Below are 20,358 nucleotides of genomic sequence, written 5' to 3'. Positions count from 1 at the left end.
TTTTCTTATTCCCGCTTAATATAAAGCCACCGAGTCAAATAAAATTTGGCAAAAATAACGTCTTTAACGCCACAAAGAACCGACACCTGTCGTTGTTCCTGCCAAGTATCAAGAAGATCAGAGAATAAGAAATAGGATCACTATACATAAGATTCAAAAGTTTTTCATAAATGTAACGTTGGACATCCGGTTTTTTTCACATAGCTTTGCTAATATAATCATCAAATATACTAGATATTACTTAGTATATGATCAAGAGCTGTAAAAACATAATTTGAAACATATATTGAATTTGCTTTAATATTGGTTCGTGTTTTCTAACATTTTTATTTTGTTTTGCGGATGAAATTTCGAAGATTCTGTTTTAAATCCTAGAGGTTGTAGAAACATCGTGTCCAACGTTTGTAAGTAGAAAGAGAGCTATCAATATATTTCAATTCACCCTTATTACACGAAGGCATGTAGTTGGGCGCTGGTTTATAGGTAGGATGTATGTCAGTCCTCATATAATTCCACTCATATTAGTTCAAACAAGTAGAAAGTTTATTTAGCTCTGTATCTGCTTAAATAGGATCTATAAATTATATAAGTTTCTCACAGAAGGTAACCAAAGAAGGTGACCAAAGATTTTGCAACGATACAAATATTAAACTTTACAATATGAATAAATATCTTTAACAATGAATTCAAATAGCAAAAGCTATGCAATTAACAAATATATACTTATTAAGCATCATGTAAATTAATCAACAATGAAATACTTTAAATATGAAATTTGGAGTTTTACCAAGGGAGCTAATAATTAATTAATGTTAACACTGTCTGCCACACAGCATTTCGGGGCCTCTCCCTCTGGTATCTTTCGTCCCTCTTTTATAGCTGACTATGCGGGGGCTTTTCTAATTATTGGGGGAATTATGATAACATATAGTTGTTAACTTCTGTGTCATTTAGTCTCTTGGCAATGATAATACATATTCTTTAATATATATAGTGATGTCGTTATTACGACATAGCTATGTCGTTAAAACGACATAGTGATGTCGTTATAACGACATGTTATGTCGAAATAACGACATAGCGATGTCGTTATAACGACATGTTATGTCGAAATTACGACATAGCGATGTCGTAATAACGACATGTTATGTCGAAATTACGACATGCTATGTCGTAATTACGACATAATTTTTTTTTTTTGAATGGCCCTTATCGGCTTCCGTAATAAACAGACGACATCATGCATTGTAACTTTTAAAGCCAATTAAGTAAAAAAAATAATCTGAAAGAACGTGCGATATCATATTAGGAAAATTGATGGTCAAACCATAACAAAAAATCAAGTAAAGAATTTTAAGTATTCAACCTTTATAGCTTGCTGTTCGGTGTGAGCCAAGACTCCGTGTTGAAGGCCATTTTTATTTATTTTCAAATTACAAAGGTTATTCCTGATTAGTATTTTTAATTATTTTATTTAGGCGTTTAGAACCTTTGGTGACCTCACAGTTTAAATTTCTATGATAAGTACGTCGTGAGCAGTGGGCATTACAGTCGAACGTTCACCTAATTTTCCCCAGTCAATGAATGGCCATAGCTACACTGTTATGAATTTCATTCTATGTTGAAAGACGTGCTTAATGTCAAATCATAAAAACGCAAACTGTCAAAAAAAATCGTACGATTACGACTGCTTTTTTTTTGGCTAAATATCTGCAATTTAGGTACTGTGATCTTACTTTAATAAGTCTTTCATCAGAAACTTTAAAAGAAATTGTCAATTAAAGGTGCTAAAACACTGTTTACTATAATTTGAGAATGAATTTAAGGGAGCTACCATTTGATTTTTATGGGGGGGGGGGGGGGCTAGGATGAAATATGAAAAAAATAGGCAGGACAGAAGTTTTGAGTAAAAAAAAAAGGCAGGATGAGACACTTTGCCAAAAAAAAAGGCAGGATGACAATTTAGGTAAAAAAAGTTAGGATAAACTAATAAAAAAAAGGCAGGACCGAATAGAGTGAAAAATAAAAAGGCAGGACAGAGATTACAATTAAAAAAAAATGCAGGACAAAATTTTTCATCCTAGCCCCCCCATAAAAATCAAATGGTAGCTCCCTAACGAGCACTATTTTTAAAACTTAACACCTATTTATGCCTGTTTTAAATCGTTTCACATCAATTGTAAGTCTGATATTCGGTTACTATGCATTTTAAATAATTGAATTACTGAGCAAGATATAAAACACAAGTTTTATTTGTAAGCATCGCAGAATCGTCACAGACTCTTTTAAATCCAATGTTTCGGTTTGAATCAGCATTAATAGCCAAACATATACAAGATAATATTTGAATAGTTAAAGACAGTATCTTTTGTTAACAGTGGCGGATCCTGTGTAATATCCAGTAATGGCGGACAAATAGCGATAAGGTGTTACTGTATATACTCTATAAAACTCTCATGAAAAAAAATCCACAACAATATTATTTACCTACGAAAACATGTTTAACCCCAAACGCCCCAGCCTATTTTAAAATAACATGATAGCGGAATAATGATCCCTAGTCAGTATAAGCTCTAGATAGATCTAAAGTTTAAGGTACGAACCATTTGATTTGAGGAGGCAGTCTAAGGTATTTGAGAGAAAAAAACTGACTGATTTTTTTGCATTAAATAAAAATTCTGGCCGTATCTGGAATGAATACAATAATCTTGTACAATTTTTTTCTCTTAGAAATGAATTTCCAACAGAATTATTTAGCATTGAATGAACATGATGAACAAAAAACGGGCGTATTTTTTTGAGGCCGGGGTTTGCATGTCTCATCGGAATGTCTGTTTCGTCGAACTGATATATTGAATACTTTTTTTTCAAAACTAGACTGCAACCTGACTTCTGAATGTGGCCTTTATGTCTCTAATTGTCGACCGTCATTCATAAATTCATTGTCGTTTCAGACTAATTCAAAGCCTTTGGTTGATTTGGAACCCCTCACCTCCCTTAATTTTGTTGGGTGAAACATATCAATTAAACATTTGAATACTAATTGCTTGTTTGACTGTTTTAACTCGTGTCGGTCGTATTATAAATTTCATCTAATAGTCCAGCGTACATGTATATCTTGTTTACAACAAGAAATCTGTGAGCTCGAGGTTATGCTAACTTAACATACAACAAACGAGAATTTTCCATGTCAAGTCCCACATCAAATATATCAGTACAGCTTCGAATCCATACTATCATTTTATGATAGACAATCAAAAAATTATTGGGAGAATACAGCATACAAATGACCAATCCTTACACTTTACAGCAACTATAGAATATACATGCCCCACGCCAGGAACCGTTAAAAAAGTGCATTTTACACTTATTTTATGTTTTTTAAGTTCATGCATTGTTATATGAAAATTATTTCGTTTACAGTTCATGAATATTCATGACAGGTGTCCATAATTTTGTTCGCACCTAAAACCTGTGCGGTCATATTACAGAAAATAGACTCTCGCTATAGCTTGGAAAAGAGAGACGTTTCTCATGTCAGAAGAAGAAATCTCGGTAGCCAAAAAAATGGATGAAAATCACTTTTGATGGACGACGACAGTGACATATTCAACAGCTTGTGCAGTTTCCTTGCTTAATACGTCATTAAAAAGGCATTCAAAGATGAAAATGTGACTTTCATTTGTCAGAGTTGTGGCAATACGATGATGGAGATTACAAATCGACATAGGTTGGATACCGTTCAGGAATATCTGGATGCTCCACTTGCTGACAATGTTGAATATTGTTTTCGGAGATAGCCACAAGTATACAGCAAATGAATGACGGGAAAGACGATAACGGTCAGGACAATAACTGCAAGACGTAGTACAATGTAGATTGCCTTTTACACACTGTAAATCTAAGTGTTAATAAATAGAACACTGCTTGAACGCTTTTTTGTAACACTTTTTGAACGTGTAATAGTGTTCCAAATGTTTACGCTAGTGTTCATCAAATGAATGTGTGGTGTTCAGTTTTTAATGCCTTTGTGTTTCATTTTTGAACACTTGATGTTAGAGACCTTAACACTAGTGTTCAACGATTTAACGTGTCCGAATGTTCAAAATCTTAATACGTCGACGCGTTCAACAGCCATGTAACACTTTTTGAACACACAGAACATGTTTAAAAACCAAAATGTTAAGATTCAGAACACCAGACGTTTACATTCAGAACAGTTGACATAGGTGTTCAAATTAATGGTGTTCAAATGTGGAACATGTTCTATTGTTAAGCGTACATTATTTTCCATAAGAACTAAACTTAATTAAACTGTTATAAAAACTATACTCAATCAGGCAAAATACAACAATAAAACATATTTTAACAAGTAATTCTTTATATAATCAAATGAGCATATATGTAAGAAAAGTACACAAGAATACCTTATGATATCACAAGTAACAGTCAGTGAAATCACATACATAATGTTTTTAGGCTGACTTAAATATATCACAAATAATGAGTTTCCTCTACATGTACATGACAAGATAGTTGCTACATCATGTGTATCCTAATCAAAAAAGCAATGTGATAAGAAGATAGTTTATGATATAGATATTTGTCACAATGAAAGTTTAAAAGTTAATTTGCAAATTCCAACAGTTCTTGTACGATCACATACAATGTACGCTCCACTTTTCAGTGCGTCTTCACTTAAAGCTATCAACTGGGTGGCATTTATTGTGTTGTTATCAACTTCCAATGTCAAAATCCTCCACAACAAGTAATGTCTATGAGCCTATATATCCTGCAAAATAAAATTTAAAATTAATAGAAGAGAGTTTTAAATTTCATAAAGCTTTAAATTATGCAATGGTTGTTATGCTTTAATTTCGATATATACTAGAGTACAAATTGATATTCTATGGCAGTGAAATGCAAGTTTTGACATTATAAATTACAAAAGTCGATTTCTTGACCTAAGGTATACAGATATAGAAATGATACACTTACATAAGCTAATATATATATATATCTTTTTATACCTTTTTGACATCTTTCTTTTTTCCAACATTTTATAGCATGCAGAAATGACCTTTGTGGGATTATTGGCTACCGGTTCCTAATTCAAACATTTCAATCTAACGATTCCTGCAAATAAAAAAAACGAATGCATTTTCTAAGTCAAAAATGGTGTTCCAAATGTTTACACTTGATGTTAGAGTTCTTAACACTTAGTGTTCATCAATTGAATGTGTGGTGTTCAGTTTTTAATGCCTTTGTGTTTCATTTTTGAACACTTGATGTAAGAGTTCTTAACACTAAAGTGTTCAGCTAATATACGTGGATGTAAAAAAATCATCATTTATTCAGTATAACAGATAGACGATCACAGACTGGTTATTCATCAGTTTAGGAAATCATCAGAACAAAGCTGACAGTTATTTACGTTTAATCTAAATCCTGTTCTTTAATTCGTCTTATGTTGAATATTGAAAATTTGGATATAACAGTTATGAATATTTGACAAATTACTGACATGAGAAAATAACAAGGAAGCCATCGAACTACCTATAGAGATTATCCTAACTTGTTACTCACTTCTTTCCTGTTCATGTGGGATAGAAGTCCCTTCTCAAGCTCTCTTCCTTATGTGTACCCATTCTTCGTTTAACCGCCTAAATCACCAGCCTATATCTGTTTCCGGTATTTGGTACCCTGGTATATTTTTTTTAACGCGAGGTGTTCAAAATTTCGAACGATTTGAACACTGATTGAACATGTAATGTTTATAAACTGAACGGATCATGATAGATAGACATCGACATATTTTTATTACGATATCTTCATAACAAGCCTCATTGATATGCATAATTATGTCACTTATAAGTATAAAACTAGTAATAATAATCAAATAAGTTCATAAACTATACATATATGCCAGCTTGGTAGTTTTTAAAATATTTCACAAGTACTAAATTATTAGTAAAAAAATTCACAAAATCATCCTGCGTATACATTCATATTTTTTAATGAATTTCTTTGTAAATTTGCCAATTAGAAGGATAGAAAATCGGACAAACAACTATCTCCTTTTTTAGATCAGAATTTGAACACCGGTGTTCACTGTGTCTGAACACACATGTAAATATGGTTAACACAAACGTTAAAACTTTGAACACGTCTCTAAGCATGAACATATGACGTTAAAATATTAAACAGTCAGTGTACAAATTTTGAACGCGTCCGGACGCGTCAGGCGTCAGGTATATTTACAGTGCAGTTGGAAGTTAGGACACGCTGTCTAATTATTTACGAATTGAATGCTTCTTTTTGTAAATTCATTGTGATGTAAAAGCGTTGTAGTACATTTAATATGATGCCCGGAAGGCAAGCGTTTCATTCTAAAAATGTGCGCTCGGTAAACATTTTTTACAACCCTATAAAAATACTAAAAGAAGCATGATTCATTACTTATATTTTCCCTCTTTTTCGCTATGATCATGAAAACACGATTTCTATCAAGTTTTACTTTTATTTACTTGTGCACTTTATTGTAGTGTCATCATGAATGTTACTATTCATTTTGAATTCAGAATGACTAGCCAATCGGTATCATAATGAAACATACATCTAACGTGTTTTTTTCCTACAGAGAACGTACTTCAACAATACAAAGTCAGCAACAGCCACTATATAGCATGTTTCTCTATTGTCATAAAATTCATAATATCTAATAAAATTAATAGATTTAGCTAACAAAGTCCTTATATTTCAATAAGATAACTTTATTTGTTAATGGAAAAATGTTAATTAGGCTTAAATTAAAAATTGTTTGCTTTCCCCTCTCTGTGATTAAAGTAAGATAACTCTGGTCAATTTTCCTAACATTCAATCATTATAAGAAGATGATATAGTTCTGTTTTCATCTATAGTCTTTTTCAGAAAAGTTCTAATTGTTTTGTGTAGGTCCCAAATACAATTTTACACTGTAGCATTCGGCATCAGTTAGAAGCTTCTGGAATAAAATGGTGGCTATGGTGTACTGTTTTGTGTTTGTGTTAGGCATTATTACACTTCTTTCATGTATTTGTCTTAATATAAGGGATCGAGTAAAGCAGATAAGTTACATCAGCTTTCTGCTTCATTTGAGTTCTGGCATAATGGTATACACCATACCGATCTTAGAAACAAATGCCTTTACGAGTAGAATGACGAATGCTGTTGGACAGTTTTTGATGCATACCACAACTTGAAACAGTGTATTCTTGACAGCACAATTAATGTTTTTCTCCGGCATATTGTATCTCAAATTAAAAGTAGGAAACAAGTGGTTTTTTTTAATAATTTCCAGGATATGGCTTTAATAGAGAGCAATTTCATGAATACTGGGAAGATGCTTTTTCTGTGACATAGTCACTTGTTTCAGAATATTTCCCCCTATATACCTTAATGGTATATTAAGGTTTAACAAAGGAATGTTTTATTCTGTAACGAGTGCCTGGGATCTGTGATTTAGAGCAGTTTGTCTCATCGCTCTAAGAAAGTTAGTGATGATGAAGGCAGATTTGACCTTGCTTATTTTTTACGTATAAACACGGTATGATTACTTACAGATGACAAAAAAAATATTTATAAGATAACAAAATAATTCTTTATATTGGTATATATTAATTTTAAACATTTCAAAAAAAATAAAAGAAATTATAGATATACATAAATGTCTGTAATCATTACCATTCTTAATATTTACGAATATTTTATTTTTTCATTATAAGGAACATGAAATTTTATACGAAAAGGAATTGAAATATAAGTTGATAATTTGATTAAATATAGTTTGTAATGTATGATAAATCTTGAACTTCGCCTTTGTGTATTATCATACATGCATTGTTATTTAACAGGTCGGGACCACTACCTTATATGGAAATGCATAAATTAGCATACTTATGTTCTCGCACATGTTATTGTTTATTTACATGTGACGCAATTTATTTTTACCTAGGTTTTTGACCAATCCACTAAATGAGTCACAATGCATGATGGACTACTACGTGTTTACAATCAACTAACAACACGTGTTATTTACTGAAATACAACACATTTTTTCGTGCAATGCGGGATTCACAATTTTGCTTAGTTTTTTATTTTGTGTATCCTCATTTATAGTTCGTGATATAAAGTATTACTTCCATGTTCAGATTAACGAAGAGTTGTTTCTATGCGAAGAAAAAAGGGTTTGAATTACCTGATATATAGCCATTAACATGTTTGATGATGGCACAGAGATTTCATGTATTTGTCCACCAGAAGCAACGAAACAACATCGAAAAAACACAATTACCCATGAGACAAACTTACTGGTATAAAGTAAGCCGTCGATAACAGCCGGTGCTGATATTCAAGAGTACAGCAATGTTCGTATAGATAATTAAAGGCAAATCCTTGAATTTTGTGTTCGTAAAAAAGGCGAAGAAATATTTACATACATGGCAGTGTTAACAAAATCTATAAGTATTTTTGTTGGTCACATTTCAGTATATGGGACTTCCAAACTGTTCCCTTTTTTTAAGGTAGTGAAGTCAGCAACTGTAGTTTCAGTTTGTTCGTTTTTTAACGGTCTCGGACATTTGCCAAACTGAATAAAATCATTACAGCTGATTTCTTAAACCTGCAAAGTAAAACTTTGGTTTGCTTGCTTGCTTTGTTTGTATAGTTGTTTATACAAGCTTTGAAAATAAGATTGACATCTTTAAACAATATATATATAGGCATAGTTTAACTTGTATATTTTATATTTTGTACAATATACAAACAAAGCAAGCAAGCTAACCAAAGTTTTGCTCCACATGCATTAGGAAATAAGCTGTAATGATTTTATCCATATGTATGTGCGACAAGGTGGAAAATTTGATATGTTTTGTGAAAATTGCAGCGTTGGATCTATAATAAAAAAAGAAGATGTGGTATGATTGCCAATGAGACAGCTGTCCACAAGAGACCAAAATGACACAGAAATTAACATTTATAGATCACCGAACGGCCTTCAACAATGAGCAAAGCCCATACCGCATAGTCAGCTATAAAAGTCCCCAATATGACAATGTAAAACAATTCAAACGAGAAAACTAACGGCCTTAATTATATGAAAAAAAAATGAACCAAAAACACATATGTAACACATAAACAAACGACAACCACTGAAATACACTGTCAGGCTCCTATACAATATATTTTTTTTTTATGGGATAGATTTCTTGTCCTTTTATATCTTTAATTGGGCCGGTTTTTTTATTTTTTTTTATTTTTTTTGGATTGTTTTACACAAGTAATTTTTGGGTCATTAATAGCTTACTTTTCAGCATTGGACCTATGACTGCTTACTTTACTAAAGTATGTCTTTGTTGGAAAGATGTCTCATTTGGCATTCATACCTCATCTTCTTATTATTACTATACTATATATAAAAATATTAATTTTCGCGAACCATTTAGGTCACGGAAATTCCAAAATATGGCATCAGTAAGGAGAGTTGTGCAAATAATGTGAATACACAGAACCCCCATCCAAATTATCTCTAGCTAAAAGTATTCATCTTTTTCTATTTTATATGTACTAACAATATTCAATTTTTCTATAATTTCGATTAAAATATTCCAAAATCTGAGTAAAAATAAATCGAATGCCCCAAATAAACATTGTCTGATTGGTTGAAGTACTGTGGCGTCGATGCTTAGCATAATAAGCCTCGATGTAAAGCACACGCTTCACAGGAATAAGGAGAGTTTTACGAATAATGTGAATACACAGATCCTCCATCCTATTTATATTTTGCTGGAAATGTTGCAGTGTTCATCATTTCTGTTTTGATTCTGCTTACAACATTCCATTTTTTCTATAATTCCGATTTAAATATGTGGAACCCGCAATAAAAATAGATGGCCTTAATCACGTGGCCTCAATGATTTAATAGCAACGCAAAAAATTCCATTAATCATGTTGTACTTTGTTACCAGTCGGAACTTCTCGGCCTTTCTCGTTGCACGAAGTGAATAGCCGAGTAGTTCCGATTGACGATGTTACATAAGCCGAATCACACATACAGATCTTTGCGCTCAAATGTAATTCTTGGTGAAGTATACAGGTAACTTCGTTTACGAAAATTTATACACACTTTTTCATTAACATATTACCAGACTTTTGCATATTCACGTTTTTTTATGCTGAACTGTAGTCGAATTCAATTCTATACATTTTTTTTTACGTGAAGCAATAGGAGTAAGAATATTTTTCGCGCCAATTTAAGCAGCTTCATCACCGTCAACAAAATTATTTATTGTTATTTTCGTGAAATTTTAGTCATATAGTTTATCAATTAGAGAATTTTTGGTAAGTATTACTTATTAATGTTAAGGTTCTACTGATGTGCTTCTCTAGACCGTTTTGACGGTTCGTTTTATCCCATTTATCTCAATACTATCTCCGATGACAGAAATGTCAACCCGACCTATTCGTGTCGAAAGTGAAAATCGCATCTATTTGATGAAATAATTTCTTCTTCAGTGGTTCATGCATTATTTCTGTATTGTTTGATAACCAATCACATTCACGTTACATGTTTGCATGAAAATGGTTATGTATTAGTCAATTGTAAGGGCGATGCAACATGGGAGGTCAGTGCGCGATCACGTGACATTATTATTTGTAAACATACATGCTCCCTGTGTAACACGTGTCTGAATTATCCTTTCAAAGTGTTATGAATCTTTCAATCACTATTTTATGATATTTCTTTTTGTTTTTAGGTCTGCATATCAGTATAGTCCAAGTGAATTAGTAATAGTTCTGAGTTGTGTGTTTTTTTTGTTTTATTTTATAGAATTAGAAGGTAACTATAAGTCTACATGCCCATCGGTGTGTGGATACGCCCTAGCACTCATCAACCTTGCCCCAGTTATGGGAAAATAAACGGTCAGATAGAGGTCGTAGTCAGGGATGACTATCTATCTAGGAGAGACAACTCTGAATTGAAACATGGGTAGATCATGACTCATAGTCGGGAACGACAACTGATCTAAAGGAAGAGAACCTTGAAAGAAAATCTCCTGGTCCTCCAGGTTGGGGGTTGAGCACAAGACCAACTATCTCGTCTCGCAAAAAAACAAACAGTTACGGAAACAAGGACAAGAAACTTAACTCGTCTCGGACACTCGGAATACCAGCAATCACATGCAAGTATGAATGGTGCCAGTGAAAGCCAAGAGGAAGCTAGCAGCAGGAATGGTATTCTGAACACGAGAACAAAACTGAAGGTAGGATGTTGGAATGTTCGTACAATGTATGAAACAGGAAAACAAGCACAAATTTTAAATGAAATGAAAAATTATAAGCTCCACTTACTAGGCATTAGTGAATGTAGATGGACAGGTTGTGGAAAGTCTATAGCAAGATCAGGAGAAACAATCATACATTCTGGAAGGACAGACAACAAGCATCAACAAGGTGTTGCTATAATTATGAACAAACAAACAGCAAAATCACTTATTGAGTACAATCCTGTAAATGAAAGAATTATAAGAGCCCGTTTCCATGCAAAGAAAGGCAAAGTAACTTTTATTCAGTGCTATGCACCAACAAATGAAGCGGAAGAGGAAGTAAAAACTGAATTCTATAACACCTTGCAAGCTGAGATCAGAAAAGTACCAACACATGATTTGACAATTGTAATGGGCGATTTAAATGCAAAGGTTGGCAACGATAATACAGGAAATGAAAGAGTAATGGGTAAATATGGATGTGGGCAAATGAATGAAAATGGAGAACTTCTGGTTGACTTTTGTGGAATTAACAACTTAGTAATTGGTGGAACCATCTTCCCACACAAAGACATTCACAAGCTAACTTGGAACTCACCAAATGGAAGAGACAAAAATCAAATAGATCACATTATGATCAATGGAAAATGGAAAAGATCCTTACAAGATGTCAGAGTAAAGAGAGGAGCTGACATTGCAAGTGATCACTTTCTAATAACAGCCAACATAAAGTTGAAACTTAAAAAGATGTCTTCACCAACAACCATTAAAAGAAAATTTGATATAAATAAATTGCAAGACACCAAAGTAAAACAAGAATTTAACCTGCAGATAAAGAACAGATTTCAGGTCCTAGAAGACACAATAGAAGAAACATCAGAACCAGCATCGATAAACGACAAATGGCTAAAAGTAGAAGAAATATACAAAGAAACCAGTGAAAAAGTTCTTGGCTATAAAAGACAAATACATAAAGAATGGATTACACAAGGAACATGGAAATTGATTGATGAAAGAAAAGAAATAAACAACAAACTCTGTCAGACTTATTCAGAAAGAATAAAAGATAAGCTGAGGAAGGAATACTCAGAATGCAATAAGAAAGTGAAGAAAGCAACACGAAGTGACAAAAGAAAGTATACAGAAGACCTTGCAAAAGAAGCAGAAGATGCTGCATCCAACCAGAGAATGGGACAGGTTTACCAAGTTGTAAAACAGCTATGCAACAAGAAAACTAATAAGAGCATGCCAATTAAAGACAAACAAAACAACACATTATCATCCGAAAAAGAACAAAAGGAAAGATGGAAAGAACATTTTCAAGAAGTTCTCAATAGAAAAGAACCAGAAAATACAGTTAGCATCGATATCACAGAAACACCATTAGAATTAGATATAGATCTTTATGCGCCAACCAAACTAGAAATCCAGAGAGCACTAAAAAGTTTAAGGAATAGAAAGGCACCAGGCATTGACCAATTAAATGCTGAACTCTTTAAAGCTGATGTTAAGCAAACATCAGATATCCTTTACCCAGTTTTTAAAGAAATTTGGGAGAACAACATCATACCAGACAACTGGTCCGAAGGTGACATCATAAGGATACCAAAGAAAGGTGATCTTACCAATTGCAATAACTGGAGAGGTATCACTCTTCTCTCTATTCCTAGCAAAGTATTTTGCAAAATCCTAATTTCACGAATTAAAACAGCTATAGACAGAACACTGCGACAAGAACAGGCAGGTTTTAGACCAGGACGAAGCTGTATAGACCACATATTTGTCCTCAGAAACATCCTGGAACAATGTACAGAATGGCAAAGAAAAATAATCATCAACTTTGTAGATTTTGAAAAGGCTTTTGACAGCTTACACAGACAGGGATTATGGACCATCTTAAAAAGCTATGGAATTCCTGAAAAAATAATACAACTCATCAAAGCCTTCTACGACAACTTTAAATGCACTGTAGACTCTGACCAAGACACTAGTTTTTTTGGTAAAATCTGGAGTGAGACAAGGATGTGTGATGTCATCTCTCTTGTTTATCATTGCAGTCGACTGGGTGATGAAATCAACAATGTCAAATACCAACAACGGAATAAGGTGGACACTCACTTCAAACCTAGAGGATATAGACTATGCAGATGATCTAGCATTAGTATCCCATACTGAAAATCAAATGAAAGAAAAAACGGAGAGATTAGAACAGAATGCCAGGATGATTGGTCTGAAAATCAACTCTAAGAAAACACAAATAATGACAGTAAACATGCTTAATACACCAGACATCAAAGTAAATGGAGAACAACTGGAATTGGTACAGTCCTTCACTTACCTAGGTAGTGTTGTAACATCAGAAGGTGGAGCTGAACAGGACATCAAAACTAGAATTGGCAAGGCAAGATCAGCCTTTCACAGACTAAGAAACATCTGGAAAACACCATCAATCAGAAAAAAGACCAAACTGAAAATCTATAACAGCTGTGTAACATCAGTTTTACTTTACGGAGCTGAATGCTGGAGAATGACCGAAAAAGACATTAACAGGTTATCCAGCTTTCATAACACCTGCCTACGTAGAATCATGAAGATATACTGGCCAAACAAAATAACAAATGAAGATCTTCATAAGAAAACAAAAAGCCAAGATATTGAAACCACTCTGCTACAGAAAAGATGGAGATGGCTTGGTCATGTCCTAAGAAAACCACAAGGAGACATGACCAAAGTTGCATTAAGATGGACACCAGACGGAAAAAGGAAAAGAGGACGACCAAAAACAACATGGCGTAGAACAATAGAAACAGAGATGAAAGAGAGAGGCTACACCTGGGGAACTATTGAGAAAAAAGCAGAAAACAGAGAGGAGTGGCGGCAACTTGTCCTTGCCCTATGTGCCAAAAGGCATAACAAGGACTAAGTAAGTAAGTAAGTATAAGTCTACATAAGTTATATTTAACTAATGTCTAAAAAGATAACTCCACTTTCCCTCTATATTTAAAACCGCATACTAATTTAAACAGCATTTGCTCCCCTTGAACACTAATATGCCCCTTCCCCGTCATTTCCCTTTAAATTTGCGCAAAAGTCATACTTTTAGTCCATTTACATTAATGACCGATTTGTGATTTCACCATCTTAACTGCAATTTTCATATTGAACACATTTCACCATTCAGTTTCCCACATTTTTTGTCTTATATGAAGGAGGTTAACTTTTTAGGTCATGTTTTCCTAAACACCTTATTGCTATTTGGTTAGAGAACACAATTAATTTGTAGTGCATTTCTTTTAGAACATATATGAAAACTAAAAAAATCCCACCCGCGCTTTCTCAATGAAACTTTTACAGTGTGTTGTACTACTTTTGGGACAAATTTTATCAAAATTCAAGAAAACTTCATCGTCTCTAACCCAAAATATGGACAATTTTATCTTTAGGGCGTCTTGAAATCTTTTGACAGCTTCCGAAGTCCTATATTTCAACCTTTTTCACCTGGACCAAATCACTACTTTCCTTTAAAATTCTGGACCCAAATTTGTTTACAGTGTAATTTCACCCCCCTACTTACAATTTGAGGCTTTAAACATGGAGAAATTAATATGGAAGGGGTATTAAAATTAGTGGCAAGTAACCCACTATTAGCACTAGGGGCTGTATTCATGAACAATGAAAATCAAGGGACGACAATTGTGGTCTCGGACCTAATAGGATAGAAAGAGTTGACAAATCTTAAAAAAAACTTAGTATGACCAAAGCTTAATCAATTATAACACTGCTTGCAAAGTTTCACAACAATAGGATATACATTATAGACAATATGTTAAATTCTATACTCATCTTTGCGTGTTAAATTTTGACGTGAAAATTGGAAAATTTCAACTATCAACATGTTTGGCTTTAAAAATTAAAATATTGCTAAAAATTTCCATTGAAATATGTCTTAATATATCATTTATTATGTTCATAAGCAATAGAGTACTCATTTGATTTATCAGACTTAGCATAATTATTCAAAAGTCAAATTTATATCAGCCTGGGCCTGAAAATTGATGTTTTTCAATGAAAGGGGGCCTTTCATGAAGATGTAATATTTTCCAGCAATTTTAAATTTGTGAAGCTTTTTGGTTATAAATAATCCTTACATATCTATGTATTGCATGTACTTGAAATGGAAAGAAAAGTTACAAATATCATATCATATTAGTTTAAAAGGGTCTTAAGCCAAGTAAGACTCGAAAAAAATAAGGGTCAATTTAGGCTGTGCCACATATTTCCATAAAAAAACGCATATTGAGGCTATAAGAAATAAAAAATTGTTTCTTTTTTTTTCATTTCTATACTCATGTGACATGATACAACAAATCTGAGCACAAAAAGGCTCTTGCAATTAACTTTTCTTGCAGAGAGAATGGTCTGATACAAAGATTTTTGGCTTTTTAGTGAAAAACTTGAATGCAATTTTAGTGTCAACAGGCTTATATTTAAACCACTTGCTATCCTACAGAAGAAAAGAAAGATATGTGAAATGGAACAGGTACAATAGACATTGTAAAGTGCTTTTGGTTCAAATTTAGTGAGGTCTTTATTGTGGACTTCAAATTTTATGTACCAAGAACCCCACTTTTGACTTCATCCAAACAAGGGCGTTAGACAAGGGTCATTTATACAACACATTTTGCACATATTGTCTGAGATAATCTTCTTTTCTGTAGATCCCGAGTTCATAAACAAGTAAAGGAACTAAATAAAGGCATAGAAACACAAGTATTGACACATGAAAACCTGTCCGATAGAAAGTCAGGATGCCATGTATGCATTAATATTGAAAAAGCCTTAAAATGCCTATTTTGACCATAAAATGCCAAAATTGGTAATTTTTGTAGAAATTATATAGAATAAAAGTTTGAATCCTTTAGTTTCATGCTATTTGACAAATTGACACCACCAAATCATTTAAGGAAGTTGAATTGCCCAAGTACAAATTCTATATTGACAGACTTCACCTCTTAGGTCCAAGAACACAATTAATTGGTAGCGCATTTCTTTTAGAACATAAATGAGAATAAAAAAAATCCCACCTGCGCTTTCTCAATGAAACTTTTACAGTGTGTTGTACTACTTTTTGGACAAATTATATCAAAATTGTAGAAAACTTCATCGTCTCTAACTCAAAATATGAACAATTTTATCTTTAGGGCGTCTTGAAATCTTTTGACAGCTTCCGAAGTCCTATATTTCAACCTTTTTCACCTGGACCAAATCACTACTTTCCTTTTAAATTCGGGACCCAAATTTTTTTACAGTGTAATTTCACCCCCTTACTTACAATTTGAGGCATTAAACATGTATAAATTAATTTGGAAGGGGTATTAAAATTAATGGCAAGTAACCCACTATTAACACTAGGGACTTTATTCGTCAACAATTGTGGTCTCGAACCATTTGTCTGTCTGGATTGTTAAAACCACAAAATCAGATAGTGATGAATATGCAAGTTTTCAACAATCCCGGAAAATACGAAAAATACACCTTATCGCTATTTAATCCAATCTCGAAAAGACAGTCAAATGTACAACTCCCTGTTTGGGTCAAGTGGCTGAAAATAGAGTTTTTTTAGTAGAGAGCTGAGGGAGTAAAAATTTTAGAAAGCGATCATCAAGAAACTTTAAGGGGGTGGCGGGTCTAAATCATTTATATAGGATTTCTCTATATTTTTCTATAAATGAACTTTATATTATTATAGTTAATAGAAAAATAAAATAAAAAAAGTGGGGTCACCCTTCATTTGCGCTCATAATCAGTCTTCCAAAGAAGCATACATTTATGTAAAAGTGTTTTTTTTCTGTTGAAGTAATAGGAGAAATAAAGTTAATATCGAAATAAAAAAAGAAATTTATTACAGAAATATAGGTCACAGATGAGTTGAAAAAGATATTTCAATTTTAAAGCAAGAAAATGACATTTACCCACCAAAGGGAGATCATTTGGAACTTTTTCAATGATGAATACATTCTAAAACAGGGACAAAACTTAAAGGGGGCCCAGTCGCCCATGGCTCCTAGATTTTGAGCTGGGCCCCTAAAATTTCAGTTAAATTTTAGTTGAACATATACAAACTAATTATGAAATATCTGGTCTGGGCTCCTAGCTTGAAATTCCCAAGTTTAGTCCCTGTAAAAGTCATCTGGGGCCAACACAAATTTATTGTTTTGAATGATTTTTGTACCATATGATAAAGTAACAACTACAAAAGGTAACAAATAAAATTTGTAATGAAAAACAAATGTTTATTTTTTTTCTGAAAATTTTATACCCTCGCGGCTCCTTAATTATGTTAATATAGTATGATCCACTTTTTTCGAAATTAAAATTGAAGTAAAAAATTATTTTGTTTAAAGTTTTTACGGTAAGGGACGACATCAAAAGATCAATGTAAGATAAAAAAAACTTAATTCAAATAGTTTGGGGGTTGGACTGCGGCAAAATATATCCATATGGGTCAATCAGTTTTTCCCAAATTAAGTTAAGAAGGGGGTAGGGGGGTCAGTGAAAAAAACTATGTGAATTAAGTTTTTTATCCTTCATTGAACTTTTGGTGTCGTCCTTAAGTTAAAACAGGTCTCATAAAAAAGTATTGTGCATCAGTTTAAATTTCATGAATTCTTAAATCACATGTATATGAATCATGGACTATAATTCTTTATAGCAATGTCTGTTAGCCATTTAGGGGTCTTTTGCATTTAAAGTTCAGATTAAGTGGGTTTATTTTGCGAAAAATGACCTCAATATAAAGGACAATATATATATATATATATACATTATATAGACTCAAAAAATGGTATATCAAACAGAAGACAAAAAAGGGAAAATATAGTGAATTTTGGAGAATTTATATTATTAAATGTACATGCATTTGAAATATTTAAGATCCATGGTGACCTAGCTACCAGTTTAGAAAACAGTGATTTAAATGCTAGTCTATTAGAGGGATATTTCATTTTCATTGGTAGTAGATATAGAATCTTATTTTATCATGAAGTACAATTTGAAAATGACTTTGGGGAGGGTTGGGATCCCGCTAACATGTTTAACCCCGCCACATTATTTATGTATGTGCCTGTCCCAAGTCAGGAGCCTGTAATTCAGTGGTTGTCGTTTGTTTATGTGTTATTGATTCCCTATATAATCAACCAAATTTTTCCCATAAAAGGGGGGGCGGCCCCCCTGGATCCACCTATGGTCTTAGATAACATTTTATAGTTATGAATATTTTGTCAGTTGACTAAAACTAGATGGAGGTGTGTGTGTTCTTATTTCCAACAGATGTACACTAAACCTATATCAATTTGTGCATAAAGCAAATTGATAGTTGCTAGATACTGAATGATTATACCACAAGAAAGTTTTAACCTGTGCATATATATACTTAAAATACGATAAAACAATCATGTCTTTTTCAGGACTTCTGAATACAACCATGTAGTATGGAATGTTCTTGAGATATGGTTTTGGTCGATGGATGTTCATGAAGGACCTGTAGTACAAAGTATATCACTGGATTTAGCTCTTTGTCTAAGTGTATTATTAAATTACTTTGCTTTGAGCTCAGTTCATTGTTATGCAATTCTTTCTTTGTAAAATAAAGATTTGACAGACAACTCTCATGTACAAGGATTTGTCAAAGTAGTATCACCTCTTATGTACAATGTAAGTATTGGGGAGATAAAAGCATTCTATTTTAATTTGAACCAAACATATTATGTTTGTTCAATTGTGTTAAAAAAATGATAAGCTCTATCTAGGCTTATCGATTTCTTCAACTATATTTCATTGTTCATGCTTGAAATTTTTATACAACCACAGAAATTTTTGCGGTCCTAAATAGGTATCCTGTCGTCGTCGTCCGAAGACAGATGGTTTCCATATAATAACTTAACTATAAGCAAAAAAAAATAAATAAAATTATAACACAATTTTTATAACCACAAAAGGAAGCTTGGGATTGATTTTGGGGGTTATAGTCCATAAGGTTTAGGTTCCAAAGGTGCCCAAAACAAGCATTAATTTAGTGTCAGTACAAAAAGTTGTGTATAAGTATTTCAATTGCTCTGAAATTGTACCATAATGTTTAATACCATAAGTAGAAGGTTGGGGTATATTTTAAGGGTTATTGGGGCAAACAGTCGAGGAATTGAGGGCCAAAAACAAGCATGTTTGTAGAGTCGAGACCATAAATTGTCCAGAATGGTTGTTTAATTACCTAAAACCAATGCTTTATGAAATCTTCTTTGAAAATTAGAGTTGTCTTTCTCTGTCCAGAATAGTAGTTTAATCATCTTAAATTAATGCTTTATACAATATACAATGCAAAATTCACTTTACTACCAACTGATAAATTAAAGCAGTCTTTAATAACCATTCAGTGATTACAAGCACTTTGATTATCATTCTAGGGTTATGCCCTTTTACAAATGGAAACATTGAAGAATTATTTAGTCTTAACTTAAGTTTGTTTTAACTAAATCTAGTGAACCATACCAATAGTAAGCAAATACATATGAAAAAGATGTGGTATGCTTTCCAATGAGACAGTTCTCCACAAGAGACCAAATGACACAGAAGTTAACAACTATAGGTCACTGTACGGACATAAACAATAGGTAAAGCCAATACCGCATAATCAGCTATAAAAGGCACTGAAATGACAATATAAAACAATTCAAACGAGAAAACTAATGGCCTTATTTATGTTAAAAAAAAAATAAACAAAAAACTTATATGTAACACATAAATAAACGACAATCACCGAGTTACAGGCTCCTTATATCATGTTTTTAAATCTAGATATCATCTCCCATATATAGAAAAAAAACGTGTGAAAAAATTAATCTATTATGTGTTGCTCTCCTAGATACAAAATGTATCCAAAATCAAAGATGTAGAACATATTCTATCATAATCCTTCGGTAACTAGTGTTATTACTGTCTCCTCCATGCCTGTCATGAACATAAAAAAAAATATTAAATAAATAACAGTTCTAATGCTCAG

General features: G+C 32.8%; 1 protein-coding gene and 1 long non-coding RNA gene across 2 annotated transcripts; one reads left to right on the top strand and one right to left on the bottom strand.

The window, feature by feature from the left end:
- Nucleotides 1-4,363: 4,363 nt before the first annotated feature.
- On the bottom strand, nucleotides 4,364-5,781 carry LOC143070584 (uncharacterized). Its single transcript, XR_012976587.1, has 3 exons — nucleotides 5,587-5,781; nucleotides 5,031-5,136; nucleotides 4,364-4,792 (listed from the first exon to the last, which is right to left on the bottom strand). It is a non-coding gene; the product is annotated as an uncharacterized LOC143070584 (long non-coding RNA).
- A 5,933-nt stretch (nucleotides 5,782-11,714) lies between these two features.
- LOC143071021 (uncharacterized) lies at nucleotides 11,715-13,203 on the top strand. The gene is made up of 2 exons (XM_076245110.1): nucleotides 11,715-12,918; nucleotides 13,172-13,203. Exons 1-2 carry the CDS (start codon nucleotides 11,715-11,717, stop codon nucleotides 13,201-13,203), a joined length of 1,236 nt encoding a protein of 411 aa, XP_076101225.1.
- The last annotated feature ends 7,155 nt before the right edge of the window (nucleotides 13,204-20,358 follow it).

This window comes from Mytilus galloprovincialis, chromosome 4, assembly GCF_965363235.1.
Source record: "Mytilus galloprovincialis chromosome 4, xbMytGall1.hap1.1, whole genome shotgun sequence".
NCBI lineage: Eukaryota > Metazoa > Mollusca > Bivalvia > Mytilida > Mytilidae > Mytilus > Mytilus galloprovincialis.
Note: the sequence above shows the minus strand (reverse complement) of the source record. Positions and strands in the feature narration are given on the sequence as shown.

Excerpts from the sequence above, each read along its gene's own strand:
- LOC143071021 (XM_076245110.1), top strand. The coding sequence starts at position 11,715 with ATGGGCGATTTAAATGCAAAGGTTGGCAACGATAATACAGGAAATGAA. Across the intron at positions 12,919-13,171 it reads CATAAGGATACCAAAGAAAG|CTTACACAGACAGGGATTAT; the intron begins GTGATCTTACCA and ends GGCTTTTGACAG.